This window comes from Zingiber officinale, chromosome 10B, assembly GCF_018446385.1.
Source record: "Zingiber officinale cultivar Zhangliang chromosome 10B, Zo_v1.1, whole genome shotgun sequence".
In the NCBI taxonomy this organism is placed as follows: Eukaryota; Viridiplantae; Streptophyta; class Magnoliopsida; order Zingiberales; family Zingiberaceae; genus Zingiber; species Zingiber officinale.
Window position 1 is genome coordinate 50,043,854 of NC_056005.1, and position 26,424 is coordinate 50,070,277.

The window sequence follows — 26,424 nt, forward strand, 5'->3', positions numbered from 1 at the left end:
ACTTAACTTACATATCATAGTTCTTATCATTTCATGCATATCATATTTCTTAACATATCATAAAACATGCATATTTGGGCACACAGCACATGCATGAATCATAACATACATCATGAAATATCACTTATCTTAAAGCATGCATATTTGGGCACACAACACATGCATGAATCATAGGCTTGCATAACAAACGTATCATTTTATCATGTCATAAAGTAAGCATGTTTGAGCACATAGTACATACATACATGGGTCTTAAGCATACATGAAAGAACATAACACATATCCTATAAAGGCATAATCATTCATGGAATCATTAAATATCATCTCTTTATAGCATGTGAGGTATATCTAGTCACTAAACCCATATGACCGAAAGTCATGAAAGGACCATATGATCTCTAGACAACATATAAACATAAAAATTTTCATGATATCTTCACATACTAACATAAGAAAGATCATAAGCATGTTAACCTAAATTTTTAAGCCCTCCTAGGTTTCCAATTATTTCATGGCCGAAACCTTTCATGAAGAGGAATCAAGTTCTAAGCAACATGTAAACATGTAAACCCTATACTCATATCATATTATGTTTCATAGGGAACTACTTAAGCACATTTAGTTTGGGTTCTAAGTTCCCTAAGCTCCTAATCATATCATGGCCGAACCCTAGCTTATCTCATCCTAGGTTACAAGTAGCATAGAGGTGTTGAACCTTAAGCCAACATGTTATACATTTTAATGAGGAACAACATAAGCATGTTTGTTTAAAATTTCAAACTTCCTAGACCCCTTAATTCAAGGTGGCCGAACCTAACAATCATGGAATTAGGTTTTTAGTGGCATAAGAGTATGAAACCACAACTACATTCCATAGCATACATCACAAGAACATCATAGGCTTATATAAGTTGGGTTCTAATTTCTCTAAGCCTTTAAACTTGTAGGGGCCGAAACATGTAAATCATGGAACTAGATTTTTAGTGACATGAGAGCATGGGAACCACAACTACATTTCATAGCATATATCTCAAGGACATCATAAGCATGTATAAGTTGGATTCAAATTTCTCTAGACCCTTTAAACTTGTAGTGGCCGAAACTTAACAAGCATGAAACTAAGTTTCTAGTGGCACAAGAGCATGGAAAACCCTACACAATTTTCATGGCTTCATAACAAGGAACAACATGAGTAAACTTAGTAAAAAAAAACTACACATACTAGCTTTAAACCTAATGTGGCCGAAAGTTACATGTATTCAAAATTCTATATAACAAGCAACCATAAAACATCAACTAGTTTCATATTATATTATCAAGAAGGTCATGAGCCTCTTAGCCTTGGTTTCAACTTTCCTAGACTTCAACTCTCATCCTAGCCGAACCCTCATAAGCATGAAATAAAATTCATAACTAACATACAATCAAGGCATAACATTTTAGCTTCATGTCTTGTCTTAGGAAAAATCTTAGCATGCTTGGTCTTAGGTTTAAAACTCTCCTAGGCCTTTACTCCTTACTTGGCCGAATATTCATGAGCATGTAAATGGAGTTTCAAACAACATACAAGTAAGAGAAAAGTTAACAACCTCATTATCTTAGGGTACATAACAAAAAGAATAAGAAAATATGCTTAGTTTGAGTCTTGAACTTACCTAATCTTCTTGTTCATGCTTGGCCGAAACATGTAAATCATGAAACTAATTTTTCATTAATTATTCTAGCATGGAAACCATAGATTAACTTCTTACATAAGATACATGTCACAAGAAAAAATAGAAAGCATATCTAATTACCACTTTCTTAAACTTTTCTTCTTGTTTTCTTTTTGACCGAATTTTTCTTAAACCAAAAACCTAAGTTTTTAAGCGATCTATCTCCATGGAAAAACCCTACAAACTATTGTACCAAAGGTGAGGGGAAGCTTACCTAATGTTCACTTGTTAATCCTTAAGAAATGGTACCCTTGGTGAAGAGGAAGTAGGGAGCTTCTTCTTCTAGCACTCCTTTCGATTTCTCTTGCTTGGAAAGGTACACCTTGAAGGCTCCTTCATGTAGTTTAGTTTTCTCTTAGGGAGAAACCTAAACTTGGCTTGTGGAGATGAGGGAGGAGGATGCTAGTCTCGGCAAAGGGTGAGGGAGAAGGGGAAAAAAAAAATGAAATCCTTTAGTTCCTTTCCTTTTTATGCTAAGTGAGTGGAAGTTACAAAGATGAACTTTGCTTCCCTTCCTCCTTAATGCATACATGTATTTTTTTTTTTTAATGAAAAGATGTCCTCATTCCTTTCCCCTTAACTCTTCTCTTCACTATCCTCTTTAAACTCCACGAAAATAGAGAGGAAAAGGGAGGAAGACAACTTGTCTTTTGCTACTCTTTTCTTAACCAAGAGGTAAACAAGAGGAAGAAAGCTCATTGGTTTTTCTCTTGTTCCCTTACTAAATTATATCTTTACTTTTAACTACAATTTCTATAATTTCCCTTTCACATATTATTCATTATCCTAGTGGTTAACATACATAATTTTATTTCTATCCTTGGTGGAAGGTTCAAGGTTCAAACCTTCACCTCTTCTTTTTATTTCTCTTATTTCTTTTTCTTTGATTCTTCTTCTTTTATGTTCTAAAGCAAATAACACCCATATACTTATCTTATAATTTTGTGGGTGTTACAGGCATGATGTCCATTAATTAAACATTTGCTTTCCCCATAGTTGGCCTATGATCGTCAATACTTGATACATTTCATAACTCATCAAAATGCAATAAGCATAAGTGAATTATTTGTATCATCCTATCATCTCACATCTATGTTTAGAAAATAATGAAAGTCATTGTAAGATGAAATAAGGTAACCTCTACTTAGCTCTCCTTATCATGAATTTCTATCAAGGCTAAGTGCTCCCCCTTAAGGTCTCAAGTCAACCATTTTTCAAAGATTTGAATTATGATTTCTATGGTTGACTAACCTAAAATCCTCTAACCCTTGAGGATTGATTTTGGTACCCAATAGAGATTCTTCTTAATTGGGTTTACCAAATACTCCTTAGGAATCCATTTTCTATCTATGGTCTTTGTCTTGGGTTGCCCCTAGCAATTAGACAATGATAGGCTTTTTCATTGTTGGAATCCTTATGCCCTAAACTCTTTTTGTTGAAACTTGCCCTTTGGCTCCCAATAATCATGTTTAGGGTATTTGAGCCAATTTCAAATTTTCTATGGGCTTTCGTGAGGTGTTATACATTTTCTCTTAAGACCTTATTTTCTTCTTCTAAACATGAATCATTTGAAATTGTAGAAGAAGCATGCATATCATTGTCCTTAGAAGTTGTGAATTCCAATTTTTTTTCAAGCATGCAAATATCATGTTTTAAAGACTTATTTTTCCTTTTATCCTTAAAAAAAATCCTCATTTGTACTTTTAATAATCTTAATTAAAACATGAGGAGGAAGATTGTATATCTCACTTACCGAAACGTTCGAATCCGATGTTTAACCTCCCCTTTCACTTGAGCTCCCTTCTTCATCTTCACTTGAGCTCCTTCCTTCTTCTTGTTTGGATGAGGTGGAGGCTACATCACCAATTCCCATTAGATCAAAATGGGACACATGGTGCTCTTCTTCCTCCGATGACGATGGATCATCCCATGTTACTTTTAGGTTTTTAACCTTTTTCCCCTTATCTTTTGACTTCCTCTTCTCTTCCTTCTTCCTTTCTTCTTTCTTCTTCAAGAGAGGGCATTCATCCCTCATGTGCCCTTCTCCTTGGCAATTGTAGCAAATAACTCTCCTTGTTCTACTTTTGCTTCTTGAGCTTTTCCTAGTATGAGATTTGTTAGTTGAAAATCTTCAGAGCCCTTGTGGCAATTGTAGCAAATGCCCTTCTCATTTTTCTTACCATATACACCTCTTGATCACTATCCATTAAGGCACTTGATTCTTCAGAGTCGGAGGATAGTGGGGATGATGACTTCTTCTTCTTACCCTTTCCCTTATTTGCCACAAGGGCTACTCCCCTTGATCTATGGGCTTCTCCATCTAGCCCTTCAACTCTTGTTTTATGGAGCTCCATTGTTGAGAAGAATTCATCTAGAGATGATTTCTCTAAATCCCTTGAGATGTAGAATGAATCTACAATCGAGCTCCAAGTTGTGGTCCTTGGGAAAGCATTAAGGGCTTTCATCATCATGTCTCGGTTTAAAAGTATCTCACCTACACTTGTTAGTTCATTAATAATTTCCTTAATTCTAGAATGTAAAATTGATACATTTTCTCCTTTCTCAAGCTTAATGTTGTTGAGTTGAGATCGGAGAAGGTCTCTCTTTGCTAATTTTACTTCCGAAGTCCCTTCATGAAGCTCTACTAGTTTCTCCCACAAGTCCTTAGCGCTTGTGTAGTTTCCAATCCTAGTCACTTCTTATTGGGGAAGAACATTTAGTAGGTGATGCATTGCCTTTGAGTTTGCTTAATGCTCTTCCTTTTGCTTCTTGGTCCATCTTATTATGTCAATTGTCTCATTGCGTTCATCCTTAGGTGCTTCAAAACCACTTCTCATGATTAGCATTATATCAAAATCAGTATTGAAAAATACCTCCATTCTTTTCTTCCACTAAGAGAAATCTCCTTCGAATTTGGGTGGATGAATGCTTGAGCCGGTCATTTGATGATGTTGCTCTTTTGGCGATTAGTTCGTTGAAGAGCTTCCTTGCTTTGATACCACTTGTAGGGGATTGGTGGCCGGTTAGAAGGGGGTTGGATAGCTAGGTCACCCCCAACTTCAATCGCTTCTCTATAAGACGTTAGTGCGCAAGCGGAAATATGAAAACTAAAGAAAACAAACAAGAAGGAACACAAATGCTAACATAAATCCTTTACGTGGTTCAGAGATTGCTAGCTCCTACTCCACGACGTGTCCTTGAGGTGGACGAACCCTTGATCCTTCGGTGGATCAGTCCCCGGAAATCTCCGACTAGTTCTTACTCCTTCTCGGTGGAGTACAGCCTCTGACAAAGCTCTCTTTCTCTTACAAGATAGAACTTAGGTTTGGAGAGGAAGAGTGGACTTGGAAGCTTTGGACAATGGCTTAGGAGTTATTCAAACAGCATGAGTAACCTCCTTCATGCCCCAAAGCTTCCTATAAATAAGAGGAGAGAGTGAAGGCGCTGGAATTCCATTCTGTTTCAATTTCCCCTGTGCAAAAATTGTACAAGTACAGAACTTTTCCTAGCAACCCGCATGTTCGATCAGACATGTGTTTGATCAATCAAGCAAGTTCTTAATGGATCGAAGCACGCCTTGATCAAAATACAAGATTGCTGGACTCTTGTGTTGGTATTCAGGATCGATACAAAGAAAACTAAACTAATTACACAACGGAATTAAAGAACTAGTTGTACCTTTCTGTTATAGCCAAAGACCTCTTGATCTTCTGTTGTATTCCTCTCCTCTTCTTGGACATTGTGTGGGTGACGATCTACCAAGATAACAAACACCCTTCCCTTCTTTGTTTCCAAACTGCCAACCACCAAGAGAATAGCTAGGATGGGGTGCCTTCTCCTCTTCTTCTTCTTTTCCAAGCCGTCGCCCATAAAGGAAAGCAAGAGGAGGCATCGGCCCTAGAAAGGAGGAGGCATCGACCCCTAGCAAGGAGGTGGAGGTGGCACTGGCCCTAGCAAGGAGGAGGAGGTGGCGCCAGCACTAGGAAAGCAAGATTTACCAAAAAACCAAACCTGGATGGGTGAATGCGAAGCTTTATATAGAGGCTACAATAGGGACCTAGAAGAGGAATTGGTTTAGGCCTCCCGATGGGTTTGGGCTTCGTGTGTTCGGCCCGAACACTCAACTCAAGTCCATCAATAATAACCCATACAACTAAAGGGTTATTATTGAACTACCGCACCAATCCCATATTACAATATGGGCTCCTTCTTATCATGAGTGCGTTAATCTCCCTATGTTTAAAATAACGTATGTCCGTTAATTAAATGAGTTACTGACAACTCAATTAATTAACATCTAATTCCAAGAGTAGTACCACTCAACTTTATTATCATGCCGAACTATGTCCACCTGTAGGGTTTACATGATAATCCTTATGAGCTCCTCAAGGGGACACCATCAGCATAAATAATTAGGACACATATTCCTTCTATACTCAACAATATACCATATAAATAGTACAATTTCCCAACTCATCGGGCCTATTGATTTAAGGAATAAATCTCACCCATAGATAAGTTAAAGAAATAAATACTTAGTATATGTACTTGTTATTATATGGGGATTAAGAGGACACACATCCATAATAACAGAAGTTCTATTCTTTTATGTAGTCAGTACAAATCAAACAATCTCAAACGATCCTACTTAATACACACATAGTGCACTAGTGTAATTTTATAGTCAAGATATACTAATACCAAATTACACTACAACCGTTCCAATGGTTTGTTCCAATCCATCTTTGTTGTGAGCTACTATTTATAATTTATAAGGAACCGATAACATGATCTTCTATGTGGCACCACAGACCATAATATCTACAATATAAATTAAATGAACATCTAGATTGACATATATATATATATATATATATAAAATGAAAATATTTGACCAAAATGATTCTCATTTTAAAATATTTCAAACCAAATGTTCATACAAAAGCCACGCTTATAGTATACATCTCAACAATCTCCCACTTATACTAAAAGACTATGCTGCCATAAATACTGCCATATATCTGATTCTCATTCCCTCAACATGCCTATCAAAAGCTCTCGCCGAAAGAGCCTTAGTGAAAGGATCTGCTAGGTTATCTGCTGATGTAATCTTTGCGACAACAACCTCTCCTTGTTTTATGATGTCTCGTATTAGGTGGTACTTGCGCTCAATGTGTTTACTTGTCTTATGAGCTCGTGGTTCCTTCGAGTTTGCTACTGCACCACTGTTATCACAATAACTTATGATAACTTTGGACAAACTAGGAATCACATCTAAGTCCATCAAGAAGTTTCTAAGTCATACAGCTTCTTTAGCTACCTCAGAGGCTGCCACATATTCATCTTCCATGGTGGAGTCTGAAACGTATTTCTGCTTAACACTCCTCCATGCTATGGCTCCACCCCCCAAAGTAAACACTTACCCCGAGGTTAATTTACTACTGTCCTTATTTGATAGGAAGTCTGAATCCATGTAACCTACAGAGAGAAAATTATCTACCTAGTAAACCAACATATAATCTCTAGTCCTTTTTTGGTACTTTAATATATGCTTTACGGCAGTCCAATGTCCTTGTCTTGGGTTACTTTGATATCTGGTAACCATGCCCACTGCAAAGCAGATATCCGATCTCGTACATAGCATCACATACATTAGGCTTTCTACAATCGAAGTATAAGGAACTACCTTCATCTCCTCTATCTCCTTTGGTGTCTTAAGACACATCTTTTTAGATAAAGGTACTCCATGCCAAAAAGTTAGAAAACCTTTCTTGGAGTTTTACATGCTAAAACGAGCTAGGATAATATCAATGTATGAAGCTTGAGATAAGTACAATATCGTTTTCTTGCGATTCCTTATTACTTTGATCCCAAGAATATGTCCACATTCTCCCAAGTCCTTCATATCAAACTTCTTGGACATCCATACCCTTACGTCTGATAACACTTTGACATTGTTGCTAATGAACAAAATGTCATCTACGTATAGTACAAGAAATACCACCACGTTTCCATCACTTTTCTTGTATACACAAGACTCATCTGGACACTGAATGAATCCATGAGACTGGATCACTTCATCAAACCGGATGTTTCAAGATCTCGAAGCTTACTTCAGCCCATAAATGGACCGATTGAGCTTACATACGAGATTTTCTTTACCCTTCGCAATGAATCCCTCTAGTTGCTCCATATAGATGTTTTCTTTAAGACTTCCGTTAAGGAAAGCTATCTTGACATCCATTTGTCAAACCTCATAATCTATATGAGCAGCAATAGATAAAAGAATCCGGATAGACTTAAGCATGGCTATCGGTGAAAAAGATTCCTCATTATCGATTCCCTCTTTCGAGTATACCCCTTCGCAACAAGCCTTGCTTTAAAGGTTTCCACCTTCCCATATGTTCCTCTTTACCTTTTGTAGATCCATTTACATCCAATGGCTTTTACACCATTTGGTAGTTCTACAAGCTCCCAGACTTGATTAGAATGCATAGATTCTATTTCAGAGTTCATTGCAGTTTGCCAAGATGTTGTATCTTTTTCTTGGAGTGCTTCATTATATGTCTAGGGATCTGCTTCATGTTGAATAGGGATCAAGTCTGAAGACTCTCCCAAAGACACGAATCTTTCAGGTTATCTAACAACCATCACACTACGATGAGGCACTACCTGTAATTGTGCATCATTTATGACATGTGTTATAGTTACTTGTGGTATCTCATCTTGTACCGTTGATACTAAATTAGAAGTGTCCTCTCTTATTTCCTCAAGAACAATTTTACTCATGAGTTTGTGGTTCATTACATAGTCCTCTTCTAAAAATCGGGCATTGGTGCTAACAATGACCTTTTGATCTTTAGGACTATAAAATAAACCACCTTTTGTTCCTCTAGGATATCCCATGAACAAGCGAACTTATGTACGTGATTCCAACTTATCAGCGTCTCCTTTCAGCACATGTGCTGGACTACCCCAAATCCGAATGTGTTTCAAACTACGCTTATGCCCATTCCATAATCTTGTGGGAGTAGAGGGTACTGACTTAGAATGTACCAGGTTCAGAATGTACGCTGTCGTTTCCAGAGCATATCCTCAAAATGAATTTGGTAATTTTGAATAACTCATCATTGATCTAACAATTTCCATAAGAGTCCTATTCCTTCGTTCCACCACATCATTTTGTTGTGGTGTGCTAGGTGCAGACAATTGGGATTGAATTCCGACCTTTGATAAGTAACACCTAAACTCTCCTAAGAGATACTCTCCACCACGATCAGACCGTAGTGTCTTGATACTTTTACCATGACGTTTCTCCACATCAGCTTTGTACTCTTTAAACTTATCAAAGCACTCAAACTTGTGGCGCATCAAGTAAATGTACCCATATCTTGAATAGTCATCTATAAAAGAGACAAAATATTCGAAACCACCTCTTGCCTGGATATTCATAGGCCCACACAAATCAGAATGAACCAATTCCAACATTTCTTTGTCTCTATACCCCTTTGCCTTAAAAGGCCTCTTGGTCATTTTCCTTCCATGCAAGACTCGCAGGTCGGAAAGTTTTCCACTACCAATGAACCCAAAGGTCCATCGGCTATTAACGTTTGAATCCTACTCAAGTTAATATGACCCAACCTTAGATGCCAAAGATATGTTTGATTCATTTCTGAATGTTGCTTTCTCTGATTAGAATTAGAAGATGTGTTATTAATTTCTATTTGTTGCATCATGGGTGTTATTAGATTAAGATTATACAAATTGCCAACCAATGCACCAGAATAGATAACCACCCTATTTTTCTTGACAACCACTTTATTATTAAAAGAAACAGAATATCCATCTATAAATAATTTAAAACTGAAATTAAGTTCTTTCTAAAACATGGTACATAAAGATAATTTTTAAAATCAAAGTTTTATTCCAATTAAAAGATAAATAAACATCTCCCACTGCAATAGCCGCCACTCTCGTAGCATTGCCCATGTTGTTAGCTAGAGCCCTAGAGCCAATCATTAGATGATTGTATTTTGGACTTATTGTATCATATTCTATATAAATAAAGGCATTTGGATTTTGGTTATTATACTTACTTGTATTTGTGCCAAATAAACTAAGTATAATAATGTCCTTGAGTAGATGGTTCTCACCTATATCAATCGGTTAGTTGAACCGATAGTGAGATGATATAGGGAACACTACTCTTAATCATTCCTAGTCGAGTATTAACATTCATGGACAATGTTAATACAATAAGACTAGCATGTAGGTCAACTCGATGACTTGATCTCACAAGTCATGGATATAGAGATATCAAGTTGACACATGGGTATACATTAGAGAATGTATACTGAATGACCCGCCATGAGAAAGTATCATGGATCGTTATATGAGTGTCATATACTTTCTCATGTGGCTATTAGTATGACTACTAGTCCTTAGACCTGAAGTCACCATGGTTCCCTACATAAGGAGTTATGTACTTTGGTTTCGTCAAACGTCACCCGTAACTGGGTGGACTATAAAGGCGATTACTGGGTATATAACAAATTATGCAGAGGGATGTGAGTGATGTAGATGGGATCTATCCCTCCTATATGACGGGAGACATCGGTATTCTTGATAGACCACGAAGTGCATGGCCATGCCCAAATGAGTCAATATAGGATATTGAGCTCATTTGATTTAGTGAGTCTACTTGGAGTTCAAGATTTAGATTGGTCAGAGGATGACACGGTCTATGCCTCACATTGACCAATCTAGATGTCTAGGATAGAAGGACACTTGTCATATATTGTGAGGAGTCACAATTAGTAGTCACAAGGTGATGTTGGATCTCGACATTCTTGTAACTTGGGTAGTAATGATGTGTTGCTAGATACCGCTCATTACTTATGCTCCTAAATGGGTTTAGGGCATTGCCAACGTTACAAGAACCTATAGGGTCACACACTTAGGACAATTAGATGGAGATTAGGTTCATATGATGAACCAAGAGGACTTGATTCATTTAATGGATTCAATTGGATTAAGAGTAATCCAAATTGGGCTAATTGAGTTAGACTCAAGTTGATTCATGTATACAATGAGTCTAATTTAGGTTATGACTCATTAAATCAACTTAATTTAATGAATTAGATTCATTATATTAAGTTGGCTTGAATCAAATGGTTTGATTAGATCAACCATGGAAGAGATTTGGTCAAGTTTGACTTGACTTGAGAGGAAGATTAAAAGTCAAGTTTGACTTGACTTTATGCCACCTCATTCGTGAGTTGGCATTGATGTGGACCAATGATGATGCACCACATCATCATGGTTGCCACCTCATGGAGTTACTAGTGAGTGCCACCTCATGGAGGTTACATTCCCTCTTTGATGACAACTTAATGCATTAATGAGGGGGTTACATTTGGGAAATGTGGCCGGCCACAATTTGAATGAAAATGGATTCATTTTCATTCAAGTGATGATTATTGCATCTTCTTCCTCTCAAGCTCTCTTTCTTCTCCTCATCTTGGCCGAACCACAAATAGGTGCTAGCACACCTCTTTGTGTGTTTTTCTCCACCTACGTGTTCGTGTGGATACTTCTAGAGGGGTATCTATCTTGATACTCTCGAGATCCGGCGTTTTGGACGAGCGGGATACGCGAAAGGCATGCTTCGAAGGTATAATTCTTCTTCATGTAGATCTAGGAGTAGATCTAAGTTGTAAACTTGTACTCGTATCGTTTTTGAAAAGTTTTCTTCGCACTAGATCCGTTGGCTAGGGTGATTCGGGGTTTCTGCGACGCGAAAAAGCGGTTTTCGCGGCCCGAACAACAAGCATTATTTTAGAGCCACAGAATCATTCTGTGAATTTCTGTATTTATGATTTATTTATGTATTTTATGGTTTTTATCTAATTTTCAATTTCAGAACAAGTGTCTCGACACTTGTGAGCTTCAGGGAAGAATTTTCAAAACGGCTTTGTTTCACCAAAACTTTTTGGGACAGGGCTAAGGCTCTTGGATCGCTTAGGAGTAACTCGCGATGGTTAGATCGTGGGTAGGGTACTAGGGGATTTGCGCCCGAAATCGCTAATCGGACCGCCGGGAAAAATTTACTCATAAAATATGTAAAATTATGAAAAATTATAGAAAATTATAGAAATATATAATTTTTATTATATATTAATTTTGTGATAGTCATGGCCCAAAACCCAATTTGATTGGATAAAATGTGTTGTAATTCATACGTGGCTGATGTGATGTGATGCATGTTGTACTTTATTTATTTTTTTTTCTGACTCATGCTTTCTTTTTATTCTGGTTGTAAATTAGATTTAGACTCGAATGTAACTCGAGTTTCAAAATTATAATGTACAAAATTGGAGTGTGGAAGGTCCACTCGAGACGAGGAACACAAGGTGGTCAAAAGGAAGGCGCTTGAGAAGTTGACCTTAGGTTGACCATCCGATCTTCTCATTGGCTTGAGAAGATCGTAGTAGGGCCATGACATAATCACAAAATAATTTAATTAATTGCTTATATGTATGTGATGCATGTTTAATTAAGTAGTTAATTAGTGCCTAGCAATTAGATTAGATCTAAGTCGTGCACATGATGCACCCTTCGATTAGATTAGATCTATCGAGTATATGATATGTAACATCTTTTAGATTAGATCTAAATCACGTCAACTCATAATGCCTACCGTGCCGTGATACCTACCACTACCTCGATCGCATGCTGTTGTTGAATCTACCAAAGCAGAGCAATATATACTATCTTGAAGCGGACAATCTTGGTCCCGCCTATCAGAAGTTATACAAACGATTGACTAGTTTTAGATCTGGTTGGATCGAGTACAACTATAGGCATTCTTCCAATGGTTGGAAAGATAGGTCAAAATCACATATATATTAACTCTCGGACGTATTAGCCAAAGCTAACTAGAGTTTTAACATAAATGCGGATTTTATCCTATAAACAAGAGTTGCATAGAGATGTAATTAGTAATCGTTACCTACCGATCATACTAAATCTTGGGCGTATTAGCCAAAACTAACTCAAGGGTTAGTATGATGTGGATCATGTCCCACATGAATTATAGAATTCAGTGGGAGCATCATTTAGTTAAAGGCCTAATTAAATGATTAAGAATATGATATATATTTCTGCATTTTATTTCTATTGTAGATTACCATGACGTCGAATACGAACACCTTCTCCCTGTGATCTGTCCTTAAGAAGGACAAGCTCAACGGAGCAAATTGTCTGGACTGGTACAGGAACCTGAGAACAGTTCTCACCCAAGAACATAAACTGTATGTTCTGGAGCAGCCCATTCCGGAGGCTCCTCCTGCCACTGCCACGCGAGCAGACCGAGATGCTTACAAGAAGCATCAAGATGACGCATTAGATGTGTCTTGTCTTATGCTCGCAACCATGAACTCTGAGCTTCAGAAGCAACATGAGTTGATGAGTGCTTATGATATGGTTGAACATCTTTGTCACCTATATCAAAGACAAGCAAGGCACTGGAAGAGGAACTCCAAAGAATACCTGGAAGATCTTAAGAAGAAGAGAAATAAGATTTCTACTTCAGGTATACATGTCATAGAGGTCAACCTCTCTATTTCTTCATCATGGGTATTAGATACCGGATGTGCTTCGCACATTTGTACTAATGTACAAGCACTGAGAAATAGTAGAGCTTTGACGAAGGGTGAGATTGACCTACGAGTAGGCAATGGAGCACGGGTTGCTGCCATTGCTGTAGGAACTTATCATCTATCTCTGCCCTCTGGGCTTGTAGAATTAGATGATTGTTGTTATGTGCCTGCTTTAACTAAGAACATTATATCTGTTTCTTATTTGGACAAGAAAGGATTTTCGTTTATAATAAAGAACAAATGTTGTTCCGTCTATTTAAACGAAATGTTATATTGTAGTGCACCTCTGATAAACGGACTCTATATTCTAGACCTTGAGAGCCCTATCTAATACATTAGTACCAAGAGGTTCAAGTCAAATGACATGAACCAAACCTACCTCTGGCACTGTCGCTTAGGTCATATAATTGACAAGCGCTTATCCCAGCTCCATAAGGATGGTTTGCTAGACTCATTTGATTTTGAATCATATGAAATATGCGAGCCATGACTACGAGGCAAGATGACCAAGACTCCCTTTAGTGGGCACAGCGAAAGAGCGACTGATTTATTAGGACTCATACATAGTGATGTATGTTGCCCTTTCAATGTCGCTGCTAGAGGCGGTTATAGGTACTTCATCACATTTACTGATGACTTCAGTAGATATGGTTATGTGTACTTGATGACACATAAATTTGAATCCTTTGAAAAGTTCAAAGAATTCAAGAATGAAGTACAGAACCAGCTTGGCAAGAGTATTAAGATACTTCGATCCGATCGAGGTGGAGAATACCTTAGCCATGAGTTTCGTGACTATCTAGCAGAGTGTGGGATCCTATCCCAACTCACTCCTCCTGGAACACCACAGTGGAATGGTGTATCCGAAAGGAGGAATCGTACCCTATTAGATATGGTGCGATCTATGATGAGTCACACAGATCTTCCGACATACCTTTGGGGTTATGCTCTAGACACGGCAGGTTTTATACTCAATCAAGTTCCTTCCAAGGCCGTGATAAAGACACCATATAAGATATGGACTGGGAGAGATGCCCAGGTGTCTTTCATGAGGATTTGGGGTTGTGAGGCTTACGTTAGACGTCAAGTCTCAGACAAGTTAAGACCCAAATCCGACAAGTGCTATTTTATTGGATATCCCAAGGAAACTAAGGGATATTACTTCGACATTCTCAGTCAGCACAAGGTAGTTGTGGCAAAGATTGGGGTCTATCTCGAAAGGGACTTTGTTTCTAGAAAGACTAGTGGGAGCGCGTTCGATTATGAAGAAGTTCAAGATGCGAACAATAGCACTGATGCCTCGATGGAAATTGAACTGGAACCACAACTCACTCCTCCTGGAACACCACAGTGGAATACCTTAGCCATGAGTTTCGTGACTACCTTGCTGAGTGTGGGATTCTATCCCAACTCACTCCTCCTGGAACACCACAGTGGAATGGTGTATCCGAAAGGAGGAATCGTACCCTTTTAGATATGGTACGATCGATGATGAGTCACACAGATCTTCCGACATACCTTTGGGGCTATGCTCTAGACACGGCAACTTTTATACTCAACTGAGTTCCATCAAAGGCCGTGATAAAGACACCATATAGGATATGGACTGGGAGAGATGCCCAGGTGTGTTTCATGAGGATTTGGGGTTGTGAGGCTTACGTACGATGTCAAGTCTCAGAGAAATTAGGACCCAAATCTGACAAGTGCTATTTCATTGGATATCCCAAGGAAACTAAGGGATATTACTTCTACATTCCCAGTTAGCACAAGGTAGTTGTGGCAAAGACTGGGGTCTTTCTAGAAAGGGACTTTGTTTCTAGAAAGACTAGTGGGAGTGCGTTCGATCATGAAGAAGTTCAAGATGCGAACAATAGCACTGATGCCTCGATGGAAATTGAACTGGAACCACAAAGTGTTGTGGATGATGTTCCATAAGGAGTTGAGGAACAACAACCAGTTCAAGTGGACATTCCTCTTCGCAGGTCTGATAGGGTACGTCGTCAGCCTGAGAGATACTCATTTCTCTTGTCTGACCATGATGACGTTGTGCTCATAGAGGATGAGCCTACCACCTATCAGGAAGCTGTGATGAGACCAGATTCCGAGAAATGGCTAGAGGCCATGAGATCCGATATGGTATCCATGTATACCAACCAAGTTTGGACTTTGGTTGATCCCCCTGAAGGGGTAAAACCCATAGGGTGCAAGTGGGTCTTTAAGAGAAAGACTGACATGGATGGACTTATTTATAAGGGTCGCTTGTTAGCTAAAGGTTTCAAGCAGATTCATGGTATTGACTATGATGAGACCTTTTCTCCAGTAGCGATGTTTAAGTCCATTCGGATCATGCTTGCTATTGCAGCCTACCATGACTATGAGATATGGCAGATGGATGTCAAAACTGCGTTTCTGAATGGAAACCTGCTCGAGGATGTGCACATGACACAACCTGAGGGTTTTGTAGATCCACAGCATACTAGTAGAGTATGCAAGCTGCATAGGTCCATTTATGGACTAAAGCAAGCTTCTCGGAGCTGGAATCTTCGATTCGATGATGCAATCAAACAGTTTGGTTTCATCAAGAACGAAGATGAATCTTGTGTCTACAAGAAGGTTGTAGGGGATATAGTTATCTTCCTCATATTGTATGTGGATGACATACTACTCATTGGGAAGGACATCCCTATGCTTCAGTCTGTCAAGACCTGGCTAGGGAGTTGCTTCTCAATGAAGGACTTAGGTGAGGCATCTCGTATTCTATGGATACAGATCTATAGAGATAGATCTAAGAGATTGATTGGCCTAAGTCAGAGTACATACATTGACAAGGTACTCCTTCGGTTTGCCATGCAGAACTCCAAGAAGGGATTTCTGCCGATGTCACATGGCGTGAGTCTTTCGAAGACTCAAGGTCCCTCTTCTAGAGAGGAGAGAGACCGCATGGATCAGATCCCTTATGCCTCAGCCATAGGATCGATCATGTACGCCATGCTATGTACTCGACCTGATGTCTCATAAGCTTTGAGCATGACGAGCAGATACCAGTCAGATCCAAGTGAAAGTCACTGGATAGTGGTCAAGAATATTCTTAAGTACTTAAGAAGGACTAAAGAATATTTCTTGATATATGGAGGCAATGATGAGCTAGCTGTAAAGGGTTACAGTGATGCTAGCTTCCAGACCGACCAGGATGACTATAGATCGCAGTCGGGGTTCGTGTTTTGCATTAATGGTGGTGCTGCGAGCTGGAAGAGTTCGAAGCAGGACACAGTAGCTGATTCTACAATAGAAGCCGAGTACATTGCTGCATCAGAGGCAGCAAAGGAGGCAATTTGGATCCGCAAGTTCATCACTGAACTTGGGGTGATTCCTAGCATTGCTGACCCCATTGAGCTCTATTGTGACAACAATGGAGCTATAGCACAGGCGAAGGAACCTCGCTCACACCAGCGGACCAAACACATACTACGGCGCTTCCATCTCATTCGAGAGATCATCGAGAGAGGAGATGTGAAGATTTGCAGAGTACCTACAGAGGCTAACATCCCAGATCCCTTGACCAAGACTTTGGCACAGAAGAAGCATGATGGTCACACTAGGTCATTTCGGCTTAGAGCCTACACTGATTGGCACTAGTGCTAGTGGGAGATTATTAGCTAGAGCCCTAGAGCCAATCATTAGATGATTATATTTTGGACTTATTGTATCATATTCTATATAAATAAAGGCATTTGGATTTTGGTTATTATACTTACTTGTATTTGTGCCAAATAAACTAAGTATAATAATATCCTTGAGTAGATGGGTCTCACCTATATTAATCGGTTAGTTGAACCGATAGTGAGATGATATAGGGAACACTACTCTTAATCATTCCTAGTCGAGTATTAACATTCAGGGACAATGTTAATGCAATAAGACTAGAATGTAGGTCAACTTGATGACTTGATCTCACAAGTCATGGATATAGAGATATCAAGTTGACACTTGGGTATACATTAAAGAATGTATACTGAATGACCCACCATGAGAAAGTATCATGGATCATTATATGAGTGTCATATACTTTCTCATATGGCTATTAGTATGACTATTAGTCCTTAGACCTGAAGTCACCATGGTTCCCTACATAAGGAGTTATGTACTTTGGTTTTGTCAAACGTCACCCGTAACTGGGTGGACTATAAAGGCGATTATTGGGTATATAACAAATTATGCAGAGGGATGTGAGTGATGTAGATGGGATCTATCCCTCCTATATGACGGGAGAGACATCGGTATGCTTGATAGAGTGAGACCACGAAGTGCATGGCCTTGCCCAAATGAGTCAATATAGGATATTGAGCTCATTCGATTTAGTGAGTCTACTTGGAGTTCAAGATTTAGATTGGTCAGAGGATGACACGGTCTATGCCTCACATTGACCAATCTAGATGTCTAGGATAGAAGGACACTTGTCATATATTGTGAGGAGTCACAATTAGTAGTCACAAGGTGATGTTGGATCTCGACATTCTTGTAACTTGGGTAGTAATGATGTGTTGCTAGATACCGCTCATTACTTATGCTCCTAAATGGGTTTAGGGCATTGCCAACATTACAAGAACCTATAGGGTCACACACTTAGGACAATTAGATGGAGATTAGGTTCATATGATGAACCAAGAGGACTTGATTCATTTGATGGATCCAATTGGATTAAGAGTAATCCAAATTGGGCTAATTGAGTTAGACTCAAGTTGATTCATGTATACAATGAGTCTAATTTAGGTTATGACTCATTAAATCAACTTAATTTAATGAATTAGATTCATTATATTAAGTTCGCTTGAATCAAATGGTTAGATTAGATCAACCATGGAAGAGATTTGGTCAATTTTGACTTGACTTGAGAGGAAGATTAAAAGTCAAGTTTGACTTGACTTTATGCCACCTCATTGGTGAGTTGACATTGATGTGGACCAATGATGATGCACCACATCATCATGGTTGCCACCTCATAGGAGTTACTAGTGAGTGCCACCTCATGGAGGTTACATTCCCTCTTTGATGACAACTTAATGCATTAATGAGGGGATTACATTTGGGAAATGTGGCCGGCCACAATTTGAATGAAAATGGATTCATTTTCATTCAAGTGATGATTATTGCATCTTCTTCCTCTCAAGCTCTCCTTCTTCTCCTCATCTTGGCCGAACCACAAATAGGTGCTAGCACACCTCTTTGTGTGTTTTTCTCCACCTACATGTTCGTGTGGATACTTCTAGAGGGGTATCTATCTTGATACTCTCGAGATCCGGCGTTTTGGACGAGCGGGATACGCGAAAGGCATGCTTCGAAGGTATAATTATTCTTCATGTAGATCTAGGAGTAGATCTAAGTTGTAAACTCGTACTCGTATCGTTTTTGAAAAGTTTTCTTCGCACGAGATCCGTTGGGTAGGGTGATTCGGGGTTTTCGCGTCGCGAAAAAGCGGTTTTCGCGGCCCGAAAAACCCAACACATGTACACAGTGATCTCCCCTTCATGTAGCCATCTGGTTTCCTAAAACCCCTGCAATGAATTACAGACATGATCAGTGGTTCCTGTATCTGCACACTAGGTGCCGGTAGATAACACCTCTAAACATGTTTCAACAACTAATGAATAAGATATACCTTTATTGTTCTCCTTTCTACGAGGACAGTCCACTTTCCAATGTCCAAACTGCTTGCATGTGAAGCACTTGCCTTTCGACTTCTTCACACCTTCCTACGACCCAGTCCCTTGAGGTCGAATCACTTTATTTGTCGAACCAACTTGTTTCTTCTTCTTCTTTTCGCCTTTCAGCTTAGAAGCAGAAATATTTTTAGCAATGTGAACTTGAGAACTTTGATGAAATAGCCCTTCTGCTGCTTGGAGTTCTATCAGAAGTTCCGCCATCGAATTAACCCTTTTGTTCATTTTGTAGTTCAGGTGGAATAGTTCAAAACTCTTGGGCATCATTTGGAGAATGATATCGACGTGGGTTTCCCCATCGATTTCAGCTCCAAGGACTTTCATCTCATTCAAATGAGCCATCATCTTGAGGATATAATCCCGTACGGATGTCCTCTCAGTCATGGTGGTCATCATTAAGTTTATCATGGCCTCCTGCCTGGTAGCCCGATTTTGGTGTCTGAAGAGTTCCTTGAGATTGAGCATAATGTCATAGGTAGTGGGTATGGCCTGATGCTAATGTTGCAGCACATTTGACATAGAAGCCAAAATGTAATACCGCATAATCTCATCTGACTTGACCCTTTGACTATGTCTCTCTATCTCCTCTTCACTAGAATCCTTATCAGGCACGCTAGGATAGACCTCAAGAAGTACGAACTTGTATTCTTCAGCAGTTAAGATAATGTCCAAGTTCAGTTTCCAATCAATATAATTTGGACTAGTAAGTTTATTTTCTTTTAAAATAACAACAAGAGGATTGAAAGCCATTTTAAAATCCTGAGAATCACAAAATAAAATATTTGGTCAAAACTTTAGAATTTAAAATAATATTAATTCCTCAAACAATATAATTTAAATTCACCAACACCTCAAAACACTGTGAATTTCGTATGCCACGATATTGTGGACGTATACTAATCCAAACATTTGTAAGAGAAGGTTTTACCCATTAATTTTATTTTCTTGTCAACCTAACTTTATGATAAGTAGAATTAATAGTTGGTTTATCTTCAGCCACACAAATAATAGTAGTGACTCCGATGGGGAGGATACCATTAAATGAGCCTAAGTATATACCATTACTTGATACTTAGTCCATTAATTAAGATTGTGCCACTTCAGATGGAGAAGATCACACATACCAAAATAATTTCATATAATCATCCATAGAGGAAGTTTAATCTAATTATCCGCAAACAAACTCATCCGATATGTAGGAAGACACTTAAAGCCAACGCGCAAGTTTGAATGCATCACTTTTAAACCAGTAATAGAGACCGTGGAATTTATTTAAATAATTCCTCTCCTACTTAGTTATTTAAATTGAGGAATTTTAACATGCACACACTGTTGGTAAATCCTAGGAAAATGTACCGGTTCCACTGTACAAAAATTTTTGTACAAGTGTCGAACCTTTCCTTAAATAACCTATTGTGTTCTTTAGAAGTTAAATTAGGAATCGCAGACGGAACTTAACATCATTGATTCCAAATTTAACTTATCTGTTCTTGATGATTTAGATTTGAATCGCAAGCGGAACTTAACACTATTGATTCAAATCTACCTAAGTTATTAATTTCATTAAATATTAATTTCCAAAATTGACTTCTAGGGCTGCATGGCGAGGCACATGGCCTTCTTGGATATGGGAGCAACCACCACCACCTAGGCAAAGCCTTTTAAGGAAAGCTAATATTTAATTTCCTTAAATAACTCTAGGTTAACCAAAAAGAACAATCGAATCACAAATTCAAAAAAGAAGAAAACACAAACTCGAAAATTAAATTCGATAAACTAGATCTAATTGCCTCTTGTATTTAGAATTCTTACAAAGAAAATAACTAGTATGATGCGGAAGAAAACTACTAGTTATACCTTCTCTTTGTTAGCTAATGACCTCGAGATCTTCTGCCGTATTCCTCGCCTCACCTTGGACGTCGTGTGGGCGACGATCCTCCAAGATGAACACCACCCAAAAGAGCTTCTCCTCCTTGTAATATTCGGCCACCACCACCACAATAGAAAAGGGAACAAAGGGAGAAGAGAGGGAGAGAGGGGCCGGACACCAAGAGAGTCTCCAAGCCAAAGAATAAAAGTTGTATCTCATGAAGCCCCCTCACCCCTTCTTTTATATTACTTGCCCAAGGCAAATAAGGAAAAACAAAAAATAAAATCATCCAAGAGTTTTTCCTTTTCCCTTTTTATTTTTCCTTTTCTTTCCTCTTGATTGAATCAATCACCAATTTTAATTTTGTGATTATTTTAAATAATTTACTATGGCCGGCCACTTGCTTGGGCACCAAGCAACGTGGTCGGCCACCTCATCAAGGGGAAAAAAAGAAATATATTTTTTATAAAATTTTACAAGAAAACTCTTATAAAATTTTACAACCTCTCTTTCCTGAAGTAGGAGTTAAAAAAGGAAATTTCTAAAAATTAAAACTATATTTTAAAATTTAAAACTTCTCTTACAAAATTTCTTTTTTTAACATGATGATAGAAAATTTTAATTTTAAAACTTTTCTCCCTTTTTTTCTAAATCATGAGTATGGTTAAAAAAGGAAAGTTTTAAAACTTTTAAAACTCTCTATTAAAACATGTGGCCAAATTCAAATAAGGAAAGTTTTTAAAATTAAAATCTCTCTTTTAAAACTTATAGTTTTCTACAAAGAGAAGATTTTAAAAATTCAAAAACAACCCTCCTTGTTTGAATATTGTGGCCGACCCCTTCATTCTTGGTCACCAAGCAAAGGGCCGACCTCTATAAAGAGGATGTGGCCGGCCCTTGCTTGGTCACCAAGCATTGGACCGGCCAACTTCTTGGACACCAAGAAGAGCCTTACATTTGGATGGACTTGAGGCTATAATGAGGCTACGAAAGGGACCTAGAGGAGAAATTGGTTTTGGCCTTCCGATGAGCTTGAGTATCCTGTGTTCGCCCAGAACACACAACTCAAGTTCATCGATAATAACTCATTCCACTAGAGAGTTATTACCGCACTACCGCATCAATCCCAAATTACATTATGGGCTCCTTCTTATTATGAGTGTGTTCACTACATGAAAAAACCTTCATAGACATTGGTGGAACAACAGCTGTTTTAAGTAAAAACCGATGTCTTTGAGTATTTTCCACCGGTTTTTCCAAAAACAGGTGTCTATAAGCGCAGATTTTCGCTCATAGACATCGGCTTTTAAGTGAATGTCTTTGCGCGCCTTTTTTTTTAATAGACACCAATTTTAACAGTGGTTTTTAAACCTCGGTGTCTATGAAAAAATAAAATAATTTAATTTTTCCACAAATACTTAGCCGAAATTTGTAACACTTCACTCTTCCCTCCAAACCTAAACCTATATCACGCTGTCTCGCAACACCACCACCACTTTCCTCCTCGCCGCTACCCGTCCGACCATCTCTCTCAACCTCATCTCCCTCTTCCCCTTCCTAGATTGATGCACAACACAGCTTGCCTTGTGTTTGACTAAGGACACAGAGGGTAGCAACGTAGGCGGCCTAACCCATGGAGGATGAGGTGACGGAGTTGCATTCCATCCCCCCGACGCCGCCTCCAGAATTGGTAGCGGTGATGGCAGTTCACTCTCGCCCGCCGATCTCCACTCCTCCATCTCAGCTGCACTCTCCGTCGCTCATGCGATCGCCCCTGCTGCCTTCGGCGACGCCACGGTCGGCCACCCCATGGACAACAATGTCGTGCACGCTGAGGACACCCAACCGCTGGCCAGCCCCATGTGAAAGGTCGTGGTCAGCATGCGCGGGTACCTGGAGGAGATCGGCCACCTGACCAAGCTCGACCCCCAGGACACGTGGCTCCCCATCACGGAGTCGAGGAACGGCAATGCCTACTACTCCGCCTTCCACACCCTCACCTCCGGTATCGCAACATTGCCTTCACCTACCTCGGTTGGTATTTGCTCAAACACCTTCCCTGCTCTGCGTCAACAGCACTAGCATACCAATAACTCCTTTTGTTCCATATTCATGATAGGTGTTGATTTTTCTCACAAAAAACAAACGTAAAAAGAATTTAAAATGGGCTATGCAAGAAAAATAGACACAGGTTTCCTGATCATAATCAATTGATTGACAGTGTTAATTATATACAATCGAAGTAGCTTTAGGTCTCATCATCTCAATCCATATTAGAAACTCAAATAAGCTTGAAACTTTGCTTGTCAAGGCCATGTTCTTGCATGTGTAACCTAGAAACTCAAGTATAGTGGAAGCTAAAAAATATTAGAGTTTCATCTTCTTGATCTCTTGATTGCAAGTATTAATTGATTGATGCATGCAATGTGTTTGATGAATTTCCTCAAACACTACCCTGAGTTGATTTTATCATTTTTGTTTGCTAGACTGAGGAGTTGTTATTTCCTATTGCTAAGTTGGTTTTATGTATTCCTTGAACTATCAAGTTTCTTTTATCAAGTTTCTTTAACAATGAAAGGGATTCTAGAGAATAGAGGCGTTAATTACAGAGCGTTAGAAGAACTGTTCAAAATTTCTGGATAGAGAAGCTCTCTCATAAGATATGAATTTTATGTCAGTATGTTGGAGGTTTATAATGAGATGATCAGAGATCTTCTTGCAGATAGTCCCGACCAACTCTCAAAGAGGTAGAATTATCCTGGAAGGATTTGTAATCATGCATGAAAACTGTTTTGTTACCTCTTGCCAAGTAAAGGTTCAATTTGTTGGGCTTTGTTGTTTTTCTGATGGTTGGATATAAAGCAAGCATCAGATGGGACGCAAGATGTGCCTGGCCTTTTAGAACCTCAAGTTGGCAGTATAGATGATGTCTGGGAAATTCTGACAAATGGAGGAAGAAATAGATCTGTGGGGTCAACAAACGCTAACGAGCTGAGTAGCCGCTCTCACTCGTGAGTTTCTTCCTATTTTCCATTCAAATTATGCTTTTTGTTTTATGATAATCTTATCTATACTAGTGCTTCTTCCTCTTAGTTGGAATAAGGCATGCTTGTATTCAAAGTTGTGTGATACTAAATGTATTTCTCTTCAATAATGTGTAGGTTTGGCATAATTATAGCTTTGATAGTCATATAATAGGAAACAATGGGATCAAGCTTGCTGGGTTCCATGTGGATACCATGCATCTTGCACAACTTTTTGATTCTTCTAGGACAACTGATGAGGGTTATTCACTTGAAGCACTTACAAGTGACCCAAAGATCATGTCTCAAGGAAACTCAGATGATGATGTTGAATTAATCAGTGGAAAGATGTCAATGAAATCCATCTTTGGTAAGAAAAAATTAAAGAAAGATGGAACTGAAGGAAAAATTATCACACTTCCTCCTGTTGATATTCTACAAAGAGAAGAACGAAGATCGTGGATCAGATATTCTGCTTTAGATGCAATGAATACATTAAAACTTTTTAATCGCTTGAAAGAAAAACTTATGCATGTACCATGGTTTTTGAAAGGCAGTATACAAGGAACAATGTATGACTTCTATGAAAAGTGCTGGCGCCCTTTTGGTGTTCTATTAGTAAAGATGGAATCTGAAGGAATTCTGGTCGATAAAGTCCATCTATCAAAGATTGAAAAGCTCGTTGTTGGTGATAAGCAAATAGTTGCAGATAAATTCAGATGGTGGGCATCCAAGTACTGTGAGGATGCCAAGTATATGAATGTGGGAAGTAATACTCAAATAAGGCAGTTGCTATTTGATGACACATCGAGGAGGTACTTAATATTTCTTTTTAGCTATAGTTGTTTCTAACATTTTTACAATGTCGTATGGCCACACCAAAATGCCAAACACTATAGTTGATTACTAAAGTCTCCAAACACTATAGTTGATTACTAGACTTTTTAAAATTTTCCCATGAAGTTTACAGCATTTTGACAGATTTTTTTTTAGCTACCAGTTTGTTGACTGTCAATTTTTATCAAGATTGGCGGAAGCCCCAGATTTGATCATTTTCCTAGAGTAAGCATGCCTTGTTTGAATATTTCATTTATAATTGCTTTATATATTGCCTGCTCAATAGTACTTGGAAGACCAAATTTACCTTGTTGGTTATCAAGTTGCATGTTGCAGTGATGGAAGATGGTAGAAGTATTGTGAAAAAAATCTTGAGTATGTTTTGTTCTGATTTGCTTGGTAAAGCTTTTCTATGTTTATGCAGGTGGTCTATGTGTGCACCAATCAAGGTTGTTTGATGTTATGATTGTTACATATCAAGTTAATCACACTGTTTATGAACTGCTTTACCTGTTTATCAGATGAGTTCAACCCTATTATTGAATCAACAGTTCTGTAATTTTTCCCTTTTTGTCATTATGTTTTGCAGAGGTCGAAATGAGATGAATTTTGAGTCAAAGTTGTTGTCGAAGTTATTTAAGGTCCTTAATACTGAGAAAATTTTTGAAGAAGGGAAGAAAGCTCCTCTCAAGTATTGAACAATTCATTTACATAAGATTTGTGAAGGTTTGCAAACCGATATGTATACAACTAGTGGGTTTCTGTCTTTAAGTGCTGATGCTCTAAAAGTATTTGCTGGAAACATCCCCAGCAATCATATTTATCGGATCGATAATGCATGTAATGATGAGTATGTCACTGAAGAAGGGATAATGGATAACCACAAGCTGTCAGATACAGGGACAGATTATGAAGACTGCTCTTATGGTATTGCATTTGAGGCATTCGGAGGAGGCAATAAAGGAAGGGAGGCTTGTGAAGCTATTGCTGCTCTTTGTGAAACTTCTGCCATTGATTCACTGATAACAAATTTCATTATTCCCTTGCAGGTAAATTGATGAAACATATGTTCTTGCTTGCAAAATTTTTGTGTGAAGTGGAGAAATGTTGCCTTATAACAGATTATTTCAAATGTGCAGATCAAAGAAGCTGAGTAAACAAGTAAAAGTTACCAGCAAAAGGTTACTTCTCTGTTTTTATTCTTTGCTGTATTTAAGTAGACCAAATGATACCTTTCTTTGACAGATTAGAATAGTGGATGTTTTAACTCAGAAAACTAGGCATTTGAAGGTGAAAAGTGGTGAGATTAGGGAAAGGAAAGGCGCAAGAAGAATGGAGCAGTATAGCAAGTTGAACAGATTCTGATTCTTATAATTTAATGTAGCCTCAGCTTGATTTTTGACTCACGATGTTCTACCTTGATGTGTACAATATCTATTAGCTTTTGATGTAAAAAAAATATTTTTTATTTTATAGATACTGTTGGAATATTTATGAATAGTGAATATTTGTGTATTTTATGGATCTATTAGCTTTTAATGTAAGAAGAATATTTATGTAATTTTTGAATATTTGTGTATTTTATGGATATTGTTAGAAGAA

General features: G+C 38.3%; 1 protein-coding gene across 1 annotated transcript; it reads left to right on the forward strand.

Annotated features, from left to right (window-relative positions):
- Positions 1–22,595: 22,595 nt before the first annotated feature.
- LOC122029130 (DNA polymerase I A, chloroplastic-like) lies at positions 22,596–25,979 on the forward strand. Its single transcript, XM_042588080.1, has 8 exons — positions 22,596–22,759; positions 22,843–22,996; positions 24,124–24,800; positions 25,109–25,176; positions 25,247–25,334; positions 25,412–25,513; positions 25,595–25,871; positions 25,962–25,979. The coding sequence occupies exons 1-8, from the start codon at positions 22,596–22,598 to the stop codon at positions 25,977–25,979; spliced, it is 1,548 nt and encodes a 515-aa protein (XP_042444014.1).
- Positions 25,980–26,424: the final 445 nt, after the last annotated feature.

Bases quoted from the DNA above. Each gene is read 5' to 3' on its own strand.
- LOC122029130 (XM_042588080.1), top strand. From the start codon at position 22,596: ATGGAGGATGAGGTGACGGAGTTGCATTCCATCCCCCCGACGCCGCCT. The intron at 22,760-22,842 runs GTCGGCCACCCC...GGTCGTGGTCAG, and splicing joins CTGCCTTCGGCGACGCCACG to CATGCGCGGGTACCTGGAGG. The intron at 25,335-25,411 runs GTTTATCAGATG...TATGTTTTGCAG, and splicing joins GTTTATGAACTGCTTTACCT to AGGTCGAAATGAGATGAATT.